Below are 15,651 nucleotides of genomic sequence, written 5' to 3' on the forward strand. Positions count from 1 at the left end.
CAGCACCACTTCTGACTTTTTCTCAGTAGTTTATTGAAAGTAAGAGTTTCATGGACTTTTCTCCCTGGGCTGGCTTCGAACTTTGAAGATCACAGCCTCCTTTGTAGCTTGGATTATAGATATGAGCCATCAACATCCAGCTGGAACTTGTTTTTGACATTACCTCAGTAATTTAATTATTTTGTTCCTTTCACTTTCAACTTTTAAATGAAAAAAAAAACGAACATTTTTATTATAAGAAAATCACTGGGGACTGGGAAGGTGGCTCAGTGGTAGAGCGCTTACCTTGCATGCCTGAGGCCCTGGGTTCAATTCCTTAGCACCACATAAGCAAAAAGAAGAAAGCCGGAAGTGGCGCTCTGGCTCAAGTGGTAGAGCGCTAGCCTTGAGCTGAAGAGCTGAGGGACAATGCCCAGGCCCATGACCGGAGTTCAGGTCCCATGACCGGACCCCCCTCCCCCTCCCAAAAAAGAAAAAAACTGCCAAAATTTTCTTAACAGTAATGGCTTTTTTTTTTCCTTAGCATGTCAGGCATTATAAAGGTGGATTTTCATGATAGTAATGAGACATTTTTTATGCTTTTTGAATTAAGTTCATCTAATAAATATTCATTGACACCCTGCTAAGTGTTGGATACCATAATTCCTTCTCATTTCCATAGAGAATGTCATTGTTAATAATTGTGTTTCTCAAGAACAAGGGTTCTTTTTATACTCTGCTTCAGGTACAAAGCATAATGTATAATAGCATAATTCATACCTTAATTGTTATTTGTTCTTTATTGTTTAATGATATTTTGTGTTAATATTTTAATGTTAAAACTAAGTATTAATGGATCCTTTAATACTTAGTACTCACTTCAGTACGCTTACCTACTTGTGTGTTTTCAGAGTAAAAAAAGGAGCACTAAATAAATGTTAACTGTTGCAGGAAGCCCAGTCCTGTAATCCTTAACTATTCAGGAAGTTGAGATCTGAAGATTAAGGTTTGAAACTAGCCTGGGCGGGCAAAACCTAGAGACTCTTATCTCCAATTAACTTCAAAAACTAGAACTTTGAGGTGTGGCTCAAGCAGTAGTGTCAGTCATGAAGAAATTAATCAAGCTGAGAGTTCAAGGCTCAGAAACAGCACATACACACACACACACAAAACCTTAGACTGTTAATGCTAGTATGTTCTCTTTAGTTTTTGTTGTTGTTGTTGTTGTTGGTGGTGGTGGTGGTGGTGGTCAAGGGGCTTTAACTTGGGGCCTGGGCACTGCCCTCAGCTCTTCAGTTCAAAGAGAGTCCTCCACCACTTGAGCCACAACATTACTTCCAGTTTTCTGGTGGTTAATTGGAGATAAGAGTCAAATGGCTTTCCTGTCTGGGCGTGAGCTGTGGGGGTGCCCAGCCTCCCTTTTAGTCTTTAGTCTTGAATTCCCAGAATGTTTTTTTATTCTGGTATTTTTTATTCTCAGCAGAAATAATTTTGTCTTCTTGAATTTTAAAACTAATTTTTTCTTTAGAATTGTAGTTAAAAATATTTTGAGTTTAATTTAAATATTATTTTTCTTAAAGCAAACTTGCTGCTGATGTAATTTTGAAAACTCTTGTTTTGATGAACAAACTTAAACAGTTGGTTCCTGGTATGGAAGTAAGCTTCTACAAAATCCTTCAAGTAAGATTTAAATTTTTATACATTGATGAGTATTCCTTTGTAAGTGGTTTCTAGGAAATTATGCTTTTATATTTTAAATATTTAGACAATGTTTCTCTTAGTCTTGTTCATCAGAAGACAGCTGCTACCCTGTCTTCAGTAGTTACAAGTCTTCATTGTACTGTTATTTTACATACTGCTACAAAAACTGAATGTTAAGTATTTCTGATTCCAAGTTATAGAATGTTCATGGTAATATTGTTTTCTCAGCTTTTCCTTTTCTTCTGTTGAACTTCCAGGTTCATTTTTGTTGGCTTTGGGAAGAGGGTAGTGTTTGCTTTAGAGGTGTTTTTTTTTTTTAATCGAGGTTGTTGAAATAGTGTACTAAGTATATAGAAAATATCAGGGCAAAGGACATTATTGTGAACAACAGTAAGATTAGAGGGACTTTGCAAACATAGCTAACTCACAGATTGTATTGATAATTGTTGGATAAGAGGTTTAGATGTTATCAAGACTAACTTGACAGGTTTAGAGATATAATTAATTTGTATTGTTGTCCTTTTTTATTATTATTGTTATTATCTCTGAGGTGCTGGAGCCTAGAGCATGAACTTGTGGCTTGAGCATGCTAGGCAAGTGCTCCTCTGCTGAACTGTACCCCAACTCTTATTTACTATTCTACAATCTGGAAATTGAATATTAGCAGAGGGAGGTTGACTTTATAAACAGAAAAGAGGCTGAAGAACAAAGCAATGAAACAAAAGTCTATTGATCATTTCAGTTTGTTACTTTATAGGGCTGAAACAGAGGAGACAAATTATGCTGCTACTGTTTTTATTTTTGGAAAACAAATTGGTTATAACTTGATTTGGGTTTGAACTGTTCTTCTGGGGCCTACTTCAGGATTTATTTAGCAATGTCTGTTAATAGATGTAACAGGTTTTTTAATTAAATATTTTTGTTGAAATACATTCATTTAATAATGTGGCACAGATGATTTTAATGAATGTATAAACAAGGTAGAAGACAGGGGTCACATGTACAATTTGATAGTGTAATATTTAAAATGGCGTTTCCAAGTTTGTGTACCAGTGACCAGTGAATATAAGTTTTACCTAGTTATTTCTCTTTTTGGACTTCAGTTTCACTGCAAATTGCAAATAATGATTCTCTTTTCTAAGAGGAGTTGTAAAGAAAACGTCCTGCCAAAAATATGTTCTGGTTCTGTGGTGCTGAGTTAAAGAATTGAGTCCAAAGGCCCCTTTATGTTCATTTATAGACCTTTTCCAAAGAAGATGATATAGATTTTATAGTGCTATGTAAAATCTTCATTGGCATGAAGGACCTATAAGTTCTTTAAAATATTTAAGATTACCAACATAGGCATAGTTGAAAATATTTAAAACCTTTATTGGATTTATTTCTAAAGCTTGCACTTGATAGTGATTGGATCACAGTGTATATAAGAAAGTAAAATGTAATGATACATTAAAACATGAGACAAGAAACATTTTAGAATTTGCCTTATCCTAGAGACTTGATACTATTTTTGCCTCTTGTTTTCTGGTTTCTGATTTGCTTAGGATCCACGTTTGATTACTCCGTTGGCTTTTGCTTTGACATCAGATAACAGAGAACAAGTACAGTCTGGATTGGCAATATTATTGGAAGCAGCTCCACTTCCAGATTTTCCTACTTTAGTGTGAGTTGCAATCACTTGGAATGTATCTCTTGTACTAAGACAATGGGCTGTGTTTCTTCAGTAACCCTCAACATACCTTAGTAAATTGGTAAAGTGAAGATTTCATTTTATCAGCAAAATGAAATAAAATAGAATTTTGATTCCTGTACCTGAAAAGGCAAGTGTTTATTACCCGAGGGTTACATAGATCAAGGTAGTTAGATGTGTTATCCAGGCACTATTTTTATCTTTCTCTTAACCACCACTTTTTAATGTAGTAGATTTTGGACACCTAAACTTGTCTTCTACATTTAGTTCTTTATTAGAGAACATTTTCCTTCCTGAATGTTTTAAGTAAAAAATCAACTACTACTGTTATTGACCAGATCTGGGTCATTTGCCAAAGGGATCATCTCTGAAAACTGCATAAGCTAAAAGTTGTGCTTGAAGAATAAAAAAGGTCCCTAAAGAAAATTTGTGTTTTTAATCAGTAAACAAAAGATGATTAGGCAAAATTTTTTATTATAATCATTAATTTCAGATAATAAAAGAATACTTACAATAATACTTGGAAAACACCTCTTTTTTTAAGGTAAGACACTAAATTGTTAGCAAAATGTTTACTAGATGTCTATTTTAATAAACTTTTTAAGCTTTAAATGATTTATTTAGATGAATTTGCAAACATGGTTTGAATAATTTGAAGCAGTTGGTAAATAGGTGAGGCATTTACTGTGCCAGAGATCAGCAAGCAGGTCATTGGGCAGGCACATATTTTTGTAAGAGTTTTGTTAGAATAAATCCATATCCATTCATTTTCATATTATCTATATTGTCTGTAGCTGCTTTTCTTCTCAAACAGCCAGGTTGAGTTAACCAAATGAACAGTTAACCAAATTGCACTTTTTAAAATTTAAAAATTTAGATGTTCATAAATTCATGAGCATATAATCAGAATTCTCTATATTGTTAACAAAAATGAAAAACAAATGGTTACAACATAGAAATAGTTTATAATGAAGCTATTATGTTTTGTGATGGTTTGCTTGCTTCAATTGTATTAGTTTAGCATGGAAGAGAAAATCTCAAAGGGAAAGCTATAGCCCCTCTGAACATGAGTATCTCTGTGGCTAAGGCCTTCCCACAGTTTTCTTGGTATCTTAGCCTTCCTTTTATGTGTTTTAGACCACAGTTTTCTCTGTGGTCTACTTATGTTTATTTTTATGTGTCCTTACTTGATATTGTCTTAAGCAATTTAGTAAGTGAATTTATTGAGTGGATGGGTGGATATATAGGTTTTATGTATATAAATTTGCTTGCTTGTTTTAATTGAATATTTAACAAATATTTTTAGGGGCCATAAGTATGGCTATACTGGGCTGGCTACCTTCTGGGTATTTTTTGTTATAGCAGCAAATTATACTAAATGCTGCTCTGGTAAGATTTGTCCTATAGTCAGAGATGAGACAAAGAGGGAAGGAAAGAAGAGGGAGGAGGAGAAGTAAGGAGAGAGGGGAGGAAGGAAGGTAGGAAGATATTGTGTTATGGGAGAAGGGGGATTAATATTAGCATTACACAGGGCTTAGTAATGAACTTTTTTAGGAAAGGTGAATTTAAAAGAAAATCTGATGATAAAAAGCAATTTGGTTGGAAGGATGCTTGTAGTAAAGAAATAGCCCAGGCAAAACCTAGAGGCAGAAGCTAGACTGTCTTTAAAGGGGCACAAGTCAGATTGGTCTTGGAAGTCAGTGGAGGTCAGGTTAGAACTTACTGAGTGAAAAATGGAAAGAGTAAAGAAGGACATAGACACAGAAAAAGTGAGGCACCTCATGATAAGAAGGCTGCTCTGAACAATACTAGTAGCTTTGTACTTAGTACAAATAATCTTCATCCATAAAAGTAGACTACAGTGCCTCTAAACCAAAGATAGAAATGTCATTATTAAAGAACTGTAAGTAGAAAAGGGAGTACTTTGGAAAATTTAGCATATTACCCAAACCATGTGTCATTTTCAAGAATATTTGAAGCTTTATATACCCTTCCCCTCCCCCTCGCAAAAAAGAAAGCCCTCATTCTAAAAGATTTCCTAATTTTAATAATAGATTCCCTAATTCTTCAGTGCTCTATCTTTCGCTTTGTTTTTGTGTTATTTCTTTTTGTTTTTGCTTCCTATTCAGGCTTGGAGAAAGTATAGCAGCAAACAATGCATATAGACAACAAGAAACAGAGCACATGCCCAGGAGAATGCCTTTGCAATCAGTAAATCACAGTTTTGCAGGGTCGTTAAAGTGTATAACACCTCCCCTTTTGAAAGATGTTTCTGGAGTTAATATTGAGGAACTGATAGAGAAACTTCAGTCTGGAGTGATGGTGAGTGGTAACTAGCTGTTACAGATGGGAGTATGGTTGGCACCTGACAGTTAATTATCTACTCAGATTGTATAACATTTTAGCACCTTTAGAAGGCAAATATAACTGAAATGTTACCTATTACAAGATAGTAATAGAATGGAAAATTTGGCAAGTGTAAGATAAGCCAATCATTACATTCTATCAGTTTTTAGCGTGGCTACTATTGCTTTCTTAGTTTCCTTTCCTCTTGCCCTTCCAGCTTTGAAAAATTTTTAAGTGTATTATTTACATACCAAATCTTATCCAGATACTGTTCTGTAGTGGGAAGATTAGGGAAATAGGTGTTATCTACCAAATATAGTATTCCTTTTGTTGTTGTGTATGTTTTGATGATTTAGTTTTGTTACAATTTTCTGATTATTTTATTAAAACCTAGGTAAGGGATCAGATTAAAGATATGAGAATATGTGATATAATGGATGTATATGAGATGAAGCTATCCACATTAGCTGTGAGTAAAAGCTTCTTTTAATTATGTTCAGTAAGCTTTAATAAATATTTTCTTAAAATTATGAAAATTAATTGTGTGTTTTCTTATAGTCCAAAGAAAGCAGATTGCAAGATCTCTTGGAAGCAAAAGCTCTGGCTCTTGCACAGGCTGATAGACTGATTGCTCAGTATCGATGTCAAAGAACTCAAGCTGAGACAGAGGTAGGTACATGATAAATTTATGTCTGTTTAGAAGAAAATTGAATAAATGACAAAAGTATGGAAAATATTATTTATTTATTATTCTTAATTGTGCTAAATTGTCATCAGCAATTTGATACAACTGCTTCTACTTTTTTTTTTTTTTTTTTTTTTTTGCCAGTCTTGGGGCTTGAACTCAGGGCCTAGACTATGTCCCTGAGCTCCTTTTGCTCAAGGCTAATACTTTACCACTTGAGCCACAGCACCCCTTCTGGCTTTTTCTATTTATGTAGTTCTGAAAAATCAAACCCAGGACTTCATGCATGCTAGGCAAGCACTCTACCACTAAGCCACCTTCCCAGCCCCAAGCCACCTTCCCAGCCCCAACTACTTCTACTTTTAAATTATCCTCTTTAATTCTTGTTATGTCATTGTCTTTGGGTTTTTTGTTTTTTGTTTTTTTTTTTGCTATTTGATATTTTATACCCTATGTTAATGGTCTTCAGGATTATATATTATATTATTATATATATTCTATTTGTTTATGTATTTTGTTATTTCAACCATTACTAAAATACTAATGTTCCCATATTTATATGCACAAATTTTTTTTTTGGGGGGGGGGGTCCGGTCATGGGGCCTGGGCGCTGTCCCTCAGCTCTTCGGCTCAAGGCTAGCGCTCTACAACTTGAGCCACAGCGCCACTTCCAGCTTTTTTCTTTTTGCTTATGTAGTGCTGAGGAATCGAACCCAGGGCCTCTGGCATGCAAGGCAAGTGCTCTACTACTGAGCCACCTTCCCAGCCCCTATATGCACAAATCTTTTTCCCTCACACTAAATGCTTTCCATAATAGCTGCAAAATATTTCAACCTCAGCATAACCAGTAGTGAACTAATCATTCTTCCTCTTTTTAAAATGTCTTTCTAAGTATTTTTTACTATTCTTAGGATTTTCCAAATTAGAAACCTGGAACAAAAATTACCTGTTATATATGTTCATAAAATAAATTCCACCTTTCATAAATTCTTCCTTCTAAAAGTTTCCTCTTTCTAGTTTGCCCTTACCATTGTTAGTAGCATGCATTTCTAGCCCACAGCTGGACCTCCACCCAGACCTGAACTCCATCCTGCCCTTCACAAAGAAAAGAGAATGCTCCCTGGATAGGTCTGCACACTCTTCACCCAGATCTAGCTGCCCACACAGAATACCTCTTGCCTCTAGCCCTGATGTTTTAAGGATGCCCCTAAATAGGAACAGGTGCCATTTTTCTCTCTTCCATGGGGGAGGTGGCCTTGTCAGCCTTGACTGGCTATAAACTACTTTTCTTATAGGTGACTGTCCATGTGTTCTTGTAGGATGGGTGATTTCAACCATTATTACTTTTTTATGCTATTATAAAGATGCTGTACAGAAGGGTTACAGTTACATGACTAAGGCAATGAGTACATTACTTGTCAATCATTGTTACCATTTCCCTTGTTGTTGTCCCATTCTCCCTTCCCTCTCCCACCTCCCACACTCCTCCTCACTGACCCTCACCCCTACCCCAAGTTGTTAAAGTTCATTTCCAATATACTGACCTGTGGGTCTCATTGTGGTAATGGGTCATCCTGTGTCCTTGTTTCACGGTTTCGTTATTCCCCTTCCCTTCCCCAGATTAGACAAATGTACAAGCTGCAAGGTACCAAAATCAAGTACAGTGACAACAGAGGATAAACCATAGGGAGAAGAACATACAAAGGAAACAAACAGGGCTGGGAAGGTGGCTCAGTGGTAGAGCGCTTGCCTTGCACGCATGAGGCCCTGGGTTCGATTCCTCAGCACCACATAAGAAAAAAGCCGGAAGTGGTGCTGTGGCTCAAGTGGTAGAGCGCTAGCCTTGAGCTGAAGAGCTGAGGGACAGCGCCCAGGCCCAGAGTTCAGGCCCCATGATCGGACCCAAATAAAACAAAAAAAAAAAGGAAACAAACAAACAAAATCATCTGGTACATTTAAAACAACAACAACAAAGACAGACCTCTTGTGTCCATATCTTGGGGTTGATTTTACTTAGCATCAACTTATATGGTCATATGTACATAATGTTTGAGCTTTTCAGCTCATCTGATAAGATTATCCTATATGTATATTAATTATTGCAAATAAGGGAAACCATGAGGCCTAAATTTCTTTGGGCCTGGCTTACTTCATTTAATATGATTTTTTCCAAGTCTTTCCATTTCCTAACAAATGGGGCAGTGTCGTTCTTTCTGATGGAAGCATAGAATTCGTGTGTGTGTGTGTGTGTGTGTGTGTGTGTGTGTGTGTGTGTGTGTGTGTGTGTGTGTGTGTGTGTGTGTGTGTGTGTGTGTGTGTGTGTGTGTGTGTGTGTGTGTGTGTGTGTGTGTGTGTGTGTGTGTGTGTACCACATTTCCTTGATCCACTCATCTTCTGAGGGACATCTGGGTTGGTTCCATATCTTGCCTATGGTGATAAGCATGGGTGTGCTGGTAGCATTAGTATGGCCATGTTTGTCTTCATTTGGGTATATGCCCAAAAGTGGGATTGCTGGATCATAGGGGAAGTCTGTGCGTAGTCTTTCAACCATTATTTTTAATAGGTTACAGTCTTTTCCTTCTTTGTATCAATCTTGATAGAATCTCTTAATTAGTCTTCTTACTTTTAGTCTAGTGTTCTCAACTACTTTACACATTTCTGCCAAAGGTAATTTAGTTCTACTCTTCCTCACTCCAACACCCAGGTGTCTCTGAGGCACTAATCATACTGTAGTAGTAGCTGCCTTTGCTCTCAGATGTCATTGATTTTTTTAAAAATGGTTATTGTAAAGGTGGTGTACAGAGGGGTTACAGTAGTACTCAAGTAATGAGTACATTTTCTTTGACATATAAGGATTCTAACTACTTCACAGTCCATACCTACCATTTTTGCTTATTCATCACATTCAACCATGTTCAATCATATTTGTATTTTCTGAAATTTGCCATATTCTCCTTTCTCCTTGTCTTAGAACATTCTATGTCATGTCCAGAACATGTTTTCTTCTCTTTCTTTTCCTAATTCCTCATAGTCTTCAGATTTTAGTTTCAATACTACCATTTCCCAAAACCTACTGTGGTCTTCTCTTACCTACAAATGAGTTTGGCTATACTTTAGTAATCTTTCTTAAACCGTGTGAAAATCATAGCATTTTTAATACCTAGTTGTGATGCCAGAGATGTTTGTGTACCTCCACGAATACATGGTAGGTGCTTGGCATATGATGGCATATGATATGTGCTCGGTAAGTCTCACATTGTGCTGAGAACTTGTATATACATGATGTGCACTTTATGGGTAAGATATTACTTCAATAATTTGAATTCCCAGCATACAATCTACCCAACATGATTTCATTTATAACTTATTATAATAAAGTTGTCTGGCTTTTGAAAGGCTTTGAAAGCAATAATAAAATATCTTTAAAATCTTTACAAAGTAAAGATATTTAAATAATGTTAAGATATACAACCATATTTTTTCTTTTTTTGGGGGGTGGGGTCCGGTCGTGGGGCCTGAACTCTGGGCCTGGGCGCTGTCCCTCAGCCCTTCAGCTCAAGGCTAGCGCTCTACTACTTAAGCCACAGCGCCTCTTCCGGCTTTTTTCTTTTTGCTTATGTGGTGCTGAGGAATCGAACCCAGGGCCTCAGGCATGCAAGGCAAGCGCTCTACCACTGAGCCACCTTCCCAGCCCCCCATATTTTTTTCTTTTATTGTTTAACATGACTCATTTTTTTTAATCTATTGCACCATAAATTACAAGAAAGTTAGATTTTTGAATTACTTGTTTTCTTCTCTCCTCAGAATACACTGTAATGTTCTGTTCTATGCATTGGACATGATATACATTTTAATTGGAGAATATAATGGTTTTACATGTTGCAGAAAAATTTTCTCAACAATAACAGTAATAGATTTTTGTGTAATCCATGCTATAAAAAGAGTGAGATTAGGTTTTTGTCTGACATTTCTTGTCACTAATTCTAGATTATATTTCCTGATTATGCTAGCTTGATTTTTAAGTGTTAAACGTTTACGAGAGACTCTTATTCGTCATTCTTACCTGAAAGTAGAAGACTTGGGTATGCAAACTTATTAGTTTAGTATTAATGACCACCACCAAAGACTGTACCCTTTTAGTTAAATAGGACTACTTTATTTTGCAGTTTTTTTCATTTCCACTAATCTGGCCATCCTTAGGTTAACAATCTATTAAATTACAATTGTAGAGTTTAACATCCCTAATTGAAAATGCTTCAACATCTAAAACTTTTTGAGCTCTAACATGACACCACAAGTAGAAAGCTCTACATTATTAAACTTATTTTTATTCACAACATTGTTAGAAGTATTGTATAGAACTACTTCTTTAACTCAGTAATACTGAATTGTTGAACATTTGCTAAATGTTTTAAATTGTGGAATATATTATAACATTCTGAATATTCTATATTCTAATGCTATATTCTAGATAGTTTTATCATTCTGCAGGCATCATAGATTCTACAAAGTAATTACTTTTAATATAACTAATAATAATCTTAAGAGACCACCATCAGGTATGCAATCAGTTGTTTACAAAATACTGTTATATGGTGCATAGCTGTATATAAGTAATATTGGGAAAGCCCACGTGCTGTTTTCTTTTAAGGCACGAACACTTGCTGGTATGCTTAGAGATGTTGAGAGAAAAAATGAAGAACTTAGTGTATTACTGAAATCACAACAGCTTGAATCAGAAAGAGCACAGAGTGATATTGAACATCTCTTTCAACATAATAGAAAATTAGAGTCTGTGGCTGAAGAACATGAAATACTGACAAAATCATACATGGAACTTCTTCAGAGGTAAATAAAGTTATTTATAATCAACTGTGACCTGGTATGTAAACTCTTCAAGGAAGGATCTTTTTCTTTGTTGTGGAAACTTACAGATCCTTTTATTTATGCTAGTCCTGTGGCTTGAAATCGGGGTCAAGGCACTGTATGAATCTCCTTTGCTGAAGATTAGTGCTCTATCACTTGAGCCAGAGCTCCACTCTGCTTTTTTGGTGGTTAATTGGAGATAAGAGTCTCCTCACACAGTCTTTCCTGGCCAGGTTGGCTTCGAACCTTCATCTTCAGATTTAAGCCTCCTGACTAGAATTACGGGCATGAGCCCCTAGCTCCCAGCCTACAAATCCCTATTTTTATAAATTTTTATAAATGATAAATAATATGATGCATTAACTCTGTTAATTATTGTTGAATGAATTTGTCACAATTAGTCTTACGTTAAATTGGTCATCTTAAGTCAAACTTCTTAACATCAAGTCTAAAAGCACAGATATTTGGTATTAGTATTCAAATCCTCTCAATGTTACGAGATATAATTTATCATTATGACTTTATTTTGTTTGTTTGAAATTCTTCTAGAAACATGAAAAGACACATTGTGCTTATGAGATGATCACTTTTGAAGTAATTGTTCCACTATTTAACCATATAGGCAAAATAAAATAAAGAAGCAGAGAAATTTAGAATTATACATTTCTTTAAGAACAGTTGTGTATGCAGCATTGTGTGGTGCATTATAATTTGTAAAATAATGCTATATGCCTGTCAATGAGACTGATAGCAAACATTTCTACCTGATAATACTTTTTAATCCCAGCAGCCAGCCAAAACTTGGACTTTATTCTTCTTAAAGAACACTAATTTTCTTTTCTCTGCATTTTCGTCCATTAAATAATACCAGCTCATTTCTTTGTCCTTTTAGAAATGAAACTGCTGAGAAGAAAAAGGAAGACTTAGAGATTACCTGTGATTCTCTGAATAAACAAATTGAGACAGTGAAGAAGTTGAATGAATCACTCAAGCAACAAAATGAAAAGTAATATCTCTTAATTCTTTATTCTAATTATTTGGAGTTTAAAAACAGTTTTCTACACAGAATATTGTTCTTATTGATAAAATTTATAAATTATCATTTATGTTAGAGAAAAATATTTATTTGATAGGTTTTACAGGTAGTTATTGTTATTATTTTATGGTAAAAAAAAATTTGTTTTTTTGTTTTTTGGGGGTTTTTTTGGTCCGGTCGTGGCGCCTGAACTCTGGGCCTGGGCACTGTCCCTGAGCTCTTCAGCTCAAGGCAAGCACTCTACCACTGAGCCACCTTCCCAGCCCCTATGGTAAAAAAAATTTGTTAGGGGTCTGGGAAGATGGCTCAGTGTAGAGTGCTTGCCTTGCATGCATGAGGCCCTGGGATCAATTCCTCAGCACCACATAAGCAGAAAAAGCCGGAAGTGGCGCTGTGGCTCAAGTGGTAGAACCCTACCCTTGAGCTGAAGAGCTTAGGGACAGTGCCCAGGCCCAGAGTTCAGGCCCCACAACCTACCTTAAAAAAAAAAAATTGTTAAGGACAAAAAGTCAGAAATGATATGATTTGGTGATATTTTTTTCTTCTGTACTTCAGAACTATTGCTCAGTTGAGAGAGAAAGAAGAACAGAGAAAAGAAGTCCAGAATCAATTAGTAGACAGAGAATGTAAATTAACAAGTAAGTAGCCTTTGTTTGATATTGTCTATTTTTAGCATATATTATTTTAGAATAAAATCAAAACATGATTTATTTTAGTTTTTATTATTTTTAACTTTAAATTACTTCCTTTTTCATGCTATAACATTTCATAAGTACAATTTGAAAAAATTTGACTGAAAAAGAAATCCTCTTTTCTTTGAAATCTGGGTGTTAATATAAAATAAAAAATACTTAAGGAACATAACAGTAGGTGGCAATGCTAAGTAACTTTTAGTTACTAGTTTTGCATACGTGTTTGTGTGTGTGTGTGTGTGTGTGTGTGCGCGCGCGCGCGCGCGCGCGTGAGCACACGCGCACACACATGTACACATCAATACTGGGCCTTGAACTTAAGGTCTTAAACTCTGCCACTTGAGTTACACTTCTAGTTCTATTTTTGCTGCTTAACTGAAGATAAGAGTCTTTGCCCTGACTGTCTCCAAATGTCAGTCCTCAAAACTCATCCTTAATAGCTAGGATTAAAGGGGTGAATCACTAGCACCTAGTGTATTTACTAGTTTCTTCATATGGTGTCTGTGAAGTGATCCACAAAACACTTTTAGTTACAATTCATTTGCATTGCAGCACATTTATAATTTTTTTTATGTTTTTGGCTCTCCTCTTGTAATCCTTATAACTTCTACAGATTGCCCTTCCTTTCTTTATGGTATATTACATTTTAAACAGGAAGTAGAGAAAGGTATCAAGATTTGTTGTTTTCTATACACTGATGTCATAGGAGAAGAGTTTCATGGTGACTTTTGTTTAGCAAATTTTGAAAAACTTACATCCAGATAGTTATTTCTTCATTCTTATTGTCTTTGATTTTGCAGTAGCTATCTAACCTTTTCAGAGTACTATCAGTATGACTAATGACGATTTTTTGTTTTAAGATTTGTATCAAAAAGCAAAGGTACAAGAAGAAAATATTAAAGTCTTAGAAAAAGAAAATAACGATAAGAATGAAGCCATTGACATTCTTAGAAAAGAATTAAGCAGAACGGAACAGATAAAAAAAGAGTTGAGCATTAAGGTAAGACTTTAGTTTCAGTTTGCATTAAAATTTAAAAGTCTGTGAAAGGGTCAACTTGGATAGATTAATGTTGTTTCTTTAGTGAAAATATATAGATATATTTCTGCTTATAAGGGTGATAATAATTTTTCATATTTGTTTAGATATTTATAATTTGCAAAGAACTCTCTGAAATATTAACTATTTAAATTCTCCTTACATTACCAGATACTAATCCCTCCAGATACTAATCCCTATATATGAATGCTCTAATTTACAAATGAAGAGATTGAGTCTGAGATTATGGTTAACAGTTTCAGTAATAAACATGTGTCTGGTATCTTGAGTCCAATGCTCTTTCTATGTTGTTATTATTATTGCTTGGGTCATAGCTATGATCTGCTTTCTGGCCCATTTACAACCAGAGATGAGAACAGACTAGGATTAAAAGTTGAAATTTTATAGAACATTAGTAACAGAAGAGGCATAAAACTTAATGACACATAAATAGTTTCAGAGAGCCTACATTAATATGTTACCTTTTTAGTAATTCTGAATAGTATTATATATTGTTTTCTTCAAGTTCATAGCTGTTAGCATTGATTTTTAAAGCATTGCCAATGTCTATTATTTATTACTTAAATTTATCATATAATTAATTTAGCTTTCTATACACATTTATGTATCTATAAAAATACATATACTATTCTCTTTCTCCTAAATTTTTAATCTCTGATTTCTTAATTCCTTAGGCTTCCTCCCTAGAGGTACAGAAGGCCCAATTAGAAGGTCGTTTGGAAGAGAAAGAATCTTTGATGAAAGCCCAGCAAGAAGAGTTGAACAAACACTCTCACATGATAGCGATGATCCACAGTTTAAGTGGTGGAAAAATAAGTCCAGAAACTGTGAATCTGAGTATATAGACATTATGGCACTTTGGAATTTGTAATGTAATAACATTTTTGTAATATTTAAATAATAATAATTTATGTGGTGGAGAAGATGGTAAAGGGAGGTGATTTTTGTGGCTCCAAAATAGTCGGAATTATTATCTAATTTAGTAAAGATCCTAATTTGGTGTATGTCTTATTTTTTTCTTTTGAATATAGAGCTTTTTAAGTTTTACTTTCGGTCTTTGGCCTTTATTGCTTAAAGCTTTCCTTAGCTTATACATTAGGATATTACTCTTTAGAAACCATTATTGTCTCTCTAATATTCCCTTTCGTGTGTGTCTGATTTATTCCCACTTGTAACTATAATCATCACTTGATGACAAGGTTAAATTTTGATTAATGCATCCTTAAGCAATTTTGTCATTTTTTTAAACCTCTTAAAACATCCTTACACAAACTAAGCAGCTGCAGTTTACCAGTCAGTATTATCTTATGCAGGCATCATTGTAAATGTGGAGTATCATTGGCCAAAACATTACATCAGGCACATAACTATAGTTCAATTATTTTTAATTGTGTTACTTAGATCTTTTAAAATCTTTTTTTAATAAGCTTTTTTTTATTGTAAAAATACTGTACAGAGGGGTTACAATCACATGAGCAAGGTAATGAGGACATTTCTTATCAAGCATTTTTGTCTCCTCCTTTGATTTCCCCTTCCCTCCCCCACAATACAGTAATCCTAAAGATTAATAAATTGTAATTGCTATTAGTAAGAAGAGAG

The 15,651-nt window shown here is 34.9% G+C and overlaps 1 protein-coding gene across 4 annotated transcripts in view; it reads left to right on the forward strand.

Annotated features, from left to right (window-relative positions):
- The window catches only part of Cip2a (cellular inhibitor of PP2A), a 34,961-nt gene extending 19,862 nt beyond the window's left edge, over window positions 1-15,099 (forward strand). For all 4 annotated transcript variants that reach the window (XM_070030291.1, XM_070030292.1, XM_070030293.1 and 1 more), the window contains 10 exons: window positions 1,560-1,659; window positions 3,225-3,343; window positions 5,500-5,692; window positions 6,111-6,185; window positions 6,275-6,385; window positions 11,053-11,249; window positions 12,160-12,273; window positions 12,859-12,941; window positions 13,856-13,995; window positions 14,727-15,099. In XM_070030291.1, the coding sequence (XP_069886392.1) occupies window positions 1,560-1,659; window positions 3,225-3,343; window positions 5,500-5,692; window positions 6,111-6,185; window positions 6,275-6,385; window positions 11,053-11,249; window positions 12,160-12,273; window positions 12,859-12,941; window positions 13,856-13,995; window positions 14,727-14,897 (1,303 nt within the window). In that variant the 3' untranslated portion in view covers window positions 14,898-15,099. The remainder of the gene's footprint in view (window positions 1-1,559; window positions 1,660-3,224; window positions 3,344-5,499; window positions 5,693-6,110; window positions 6,186-6,274; window positions 6,386-11,052; window positions 11,250-12,159; window positions 12,274-12,858; window positions 12,942-13,855; window positions 13,996-14,726) is intronic.
- Window positions 15,100-15,651: the final 552 nt, after the last annotated feature.

Source organism: Dipodomys merriami, unplaced genomic scaffold (assembly GCF_024711535.1).
Source record: "Dipodomys merriami isolate MVZ:Mamm:240054 unplaced genomic scaffold, mDipMer1.0.p SCAF_2, whole genome shotgun sequence".
In the NCBI taxonomy this organism is placed as follows: domain Eukaryota; kingdom Metazoa; phylum Chordata; class Mammalia; order Rodentia; family Heteromyidae; genus Dipodomys; species Dipodomys merriami.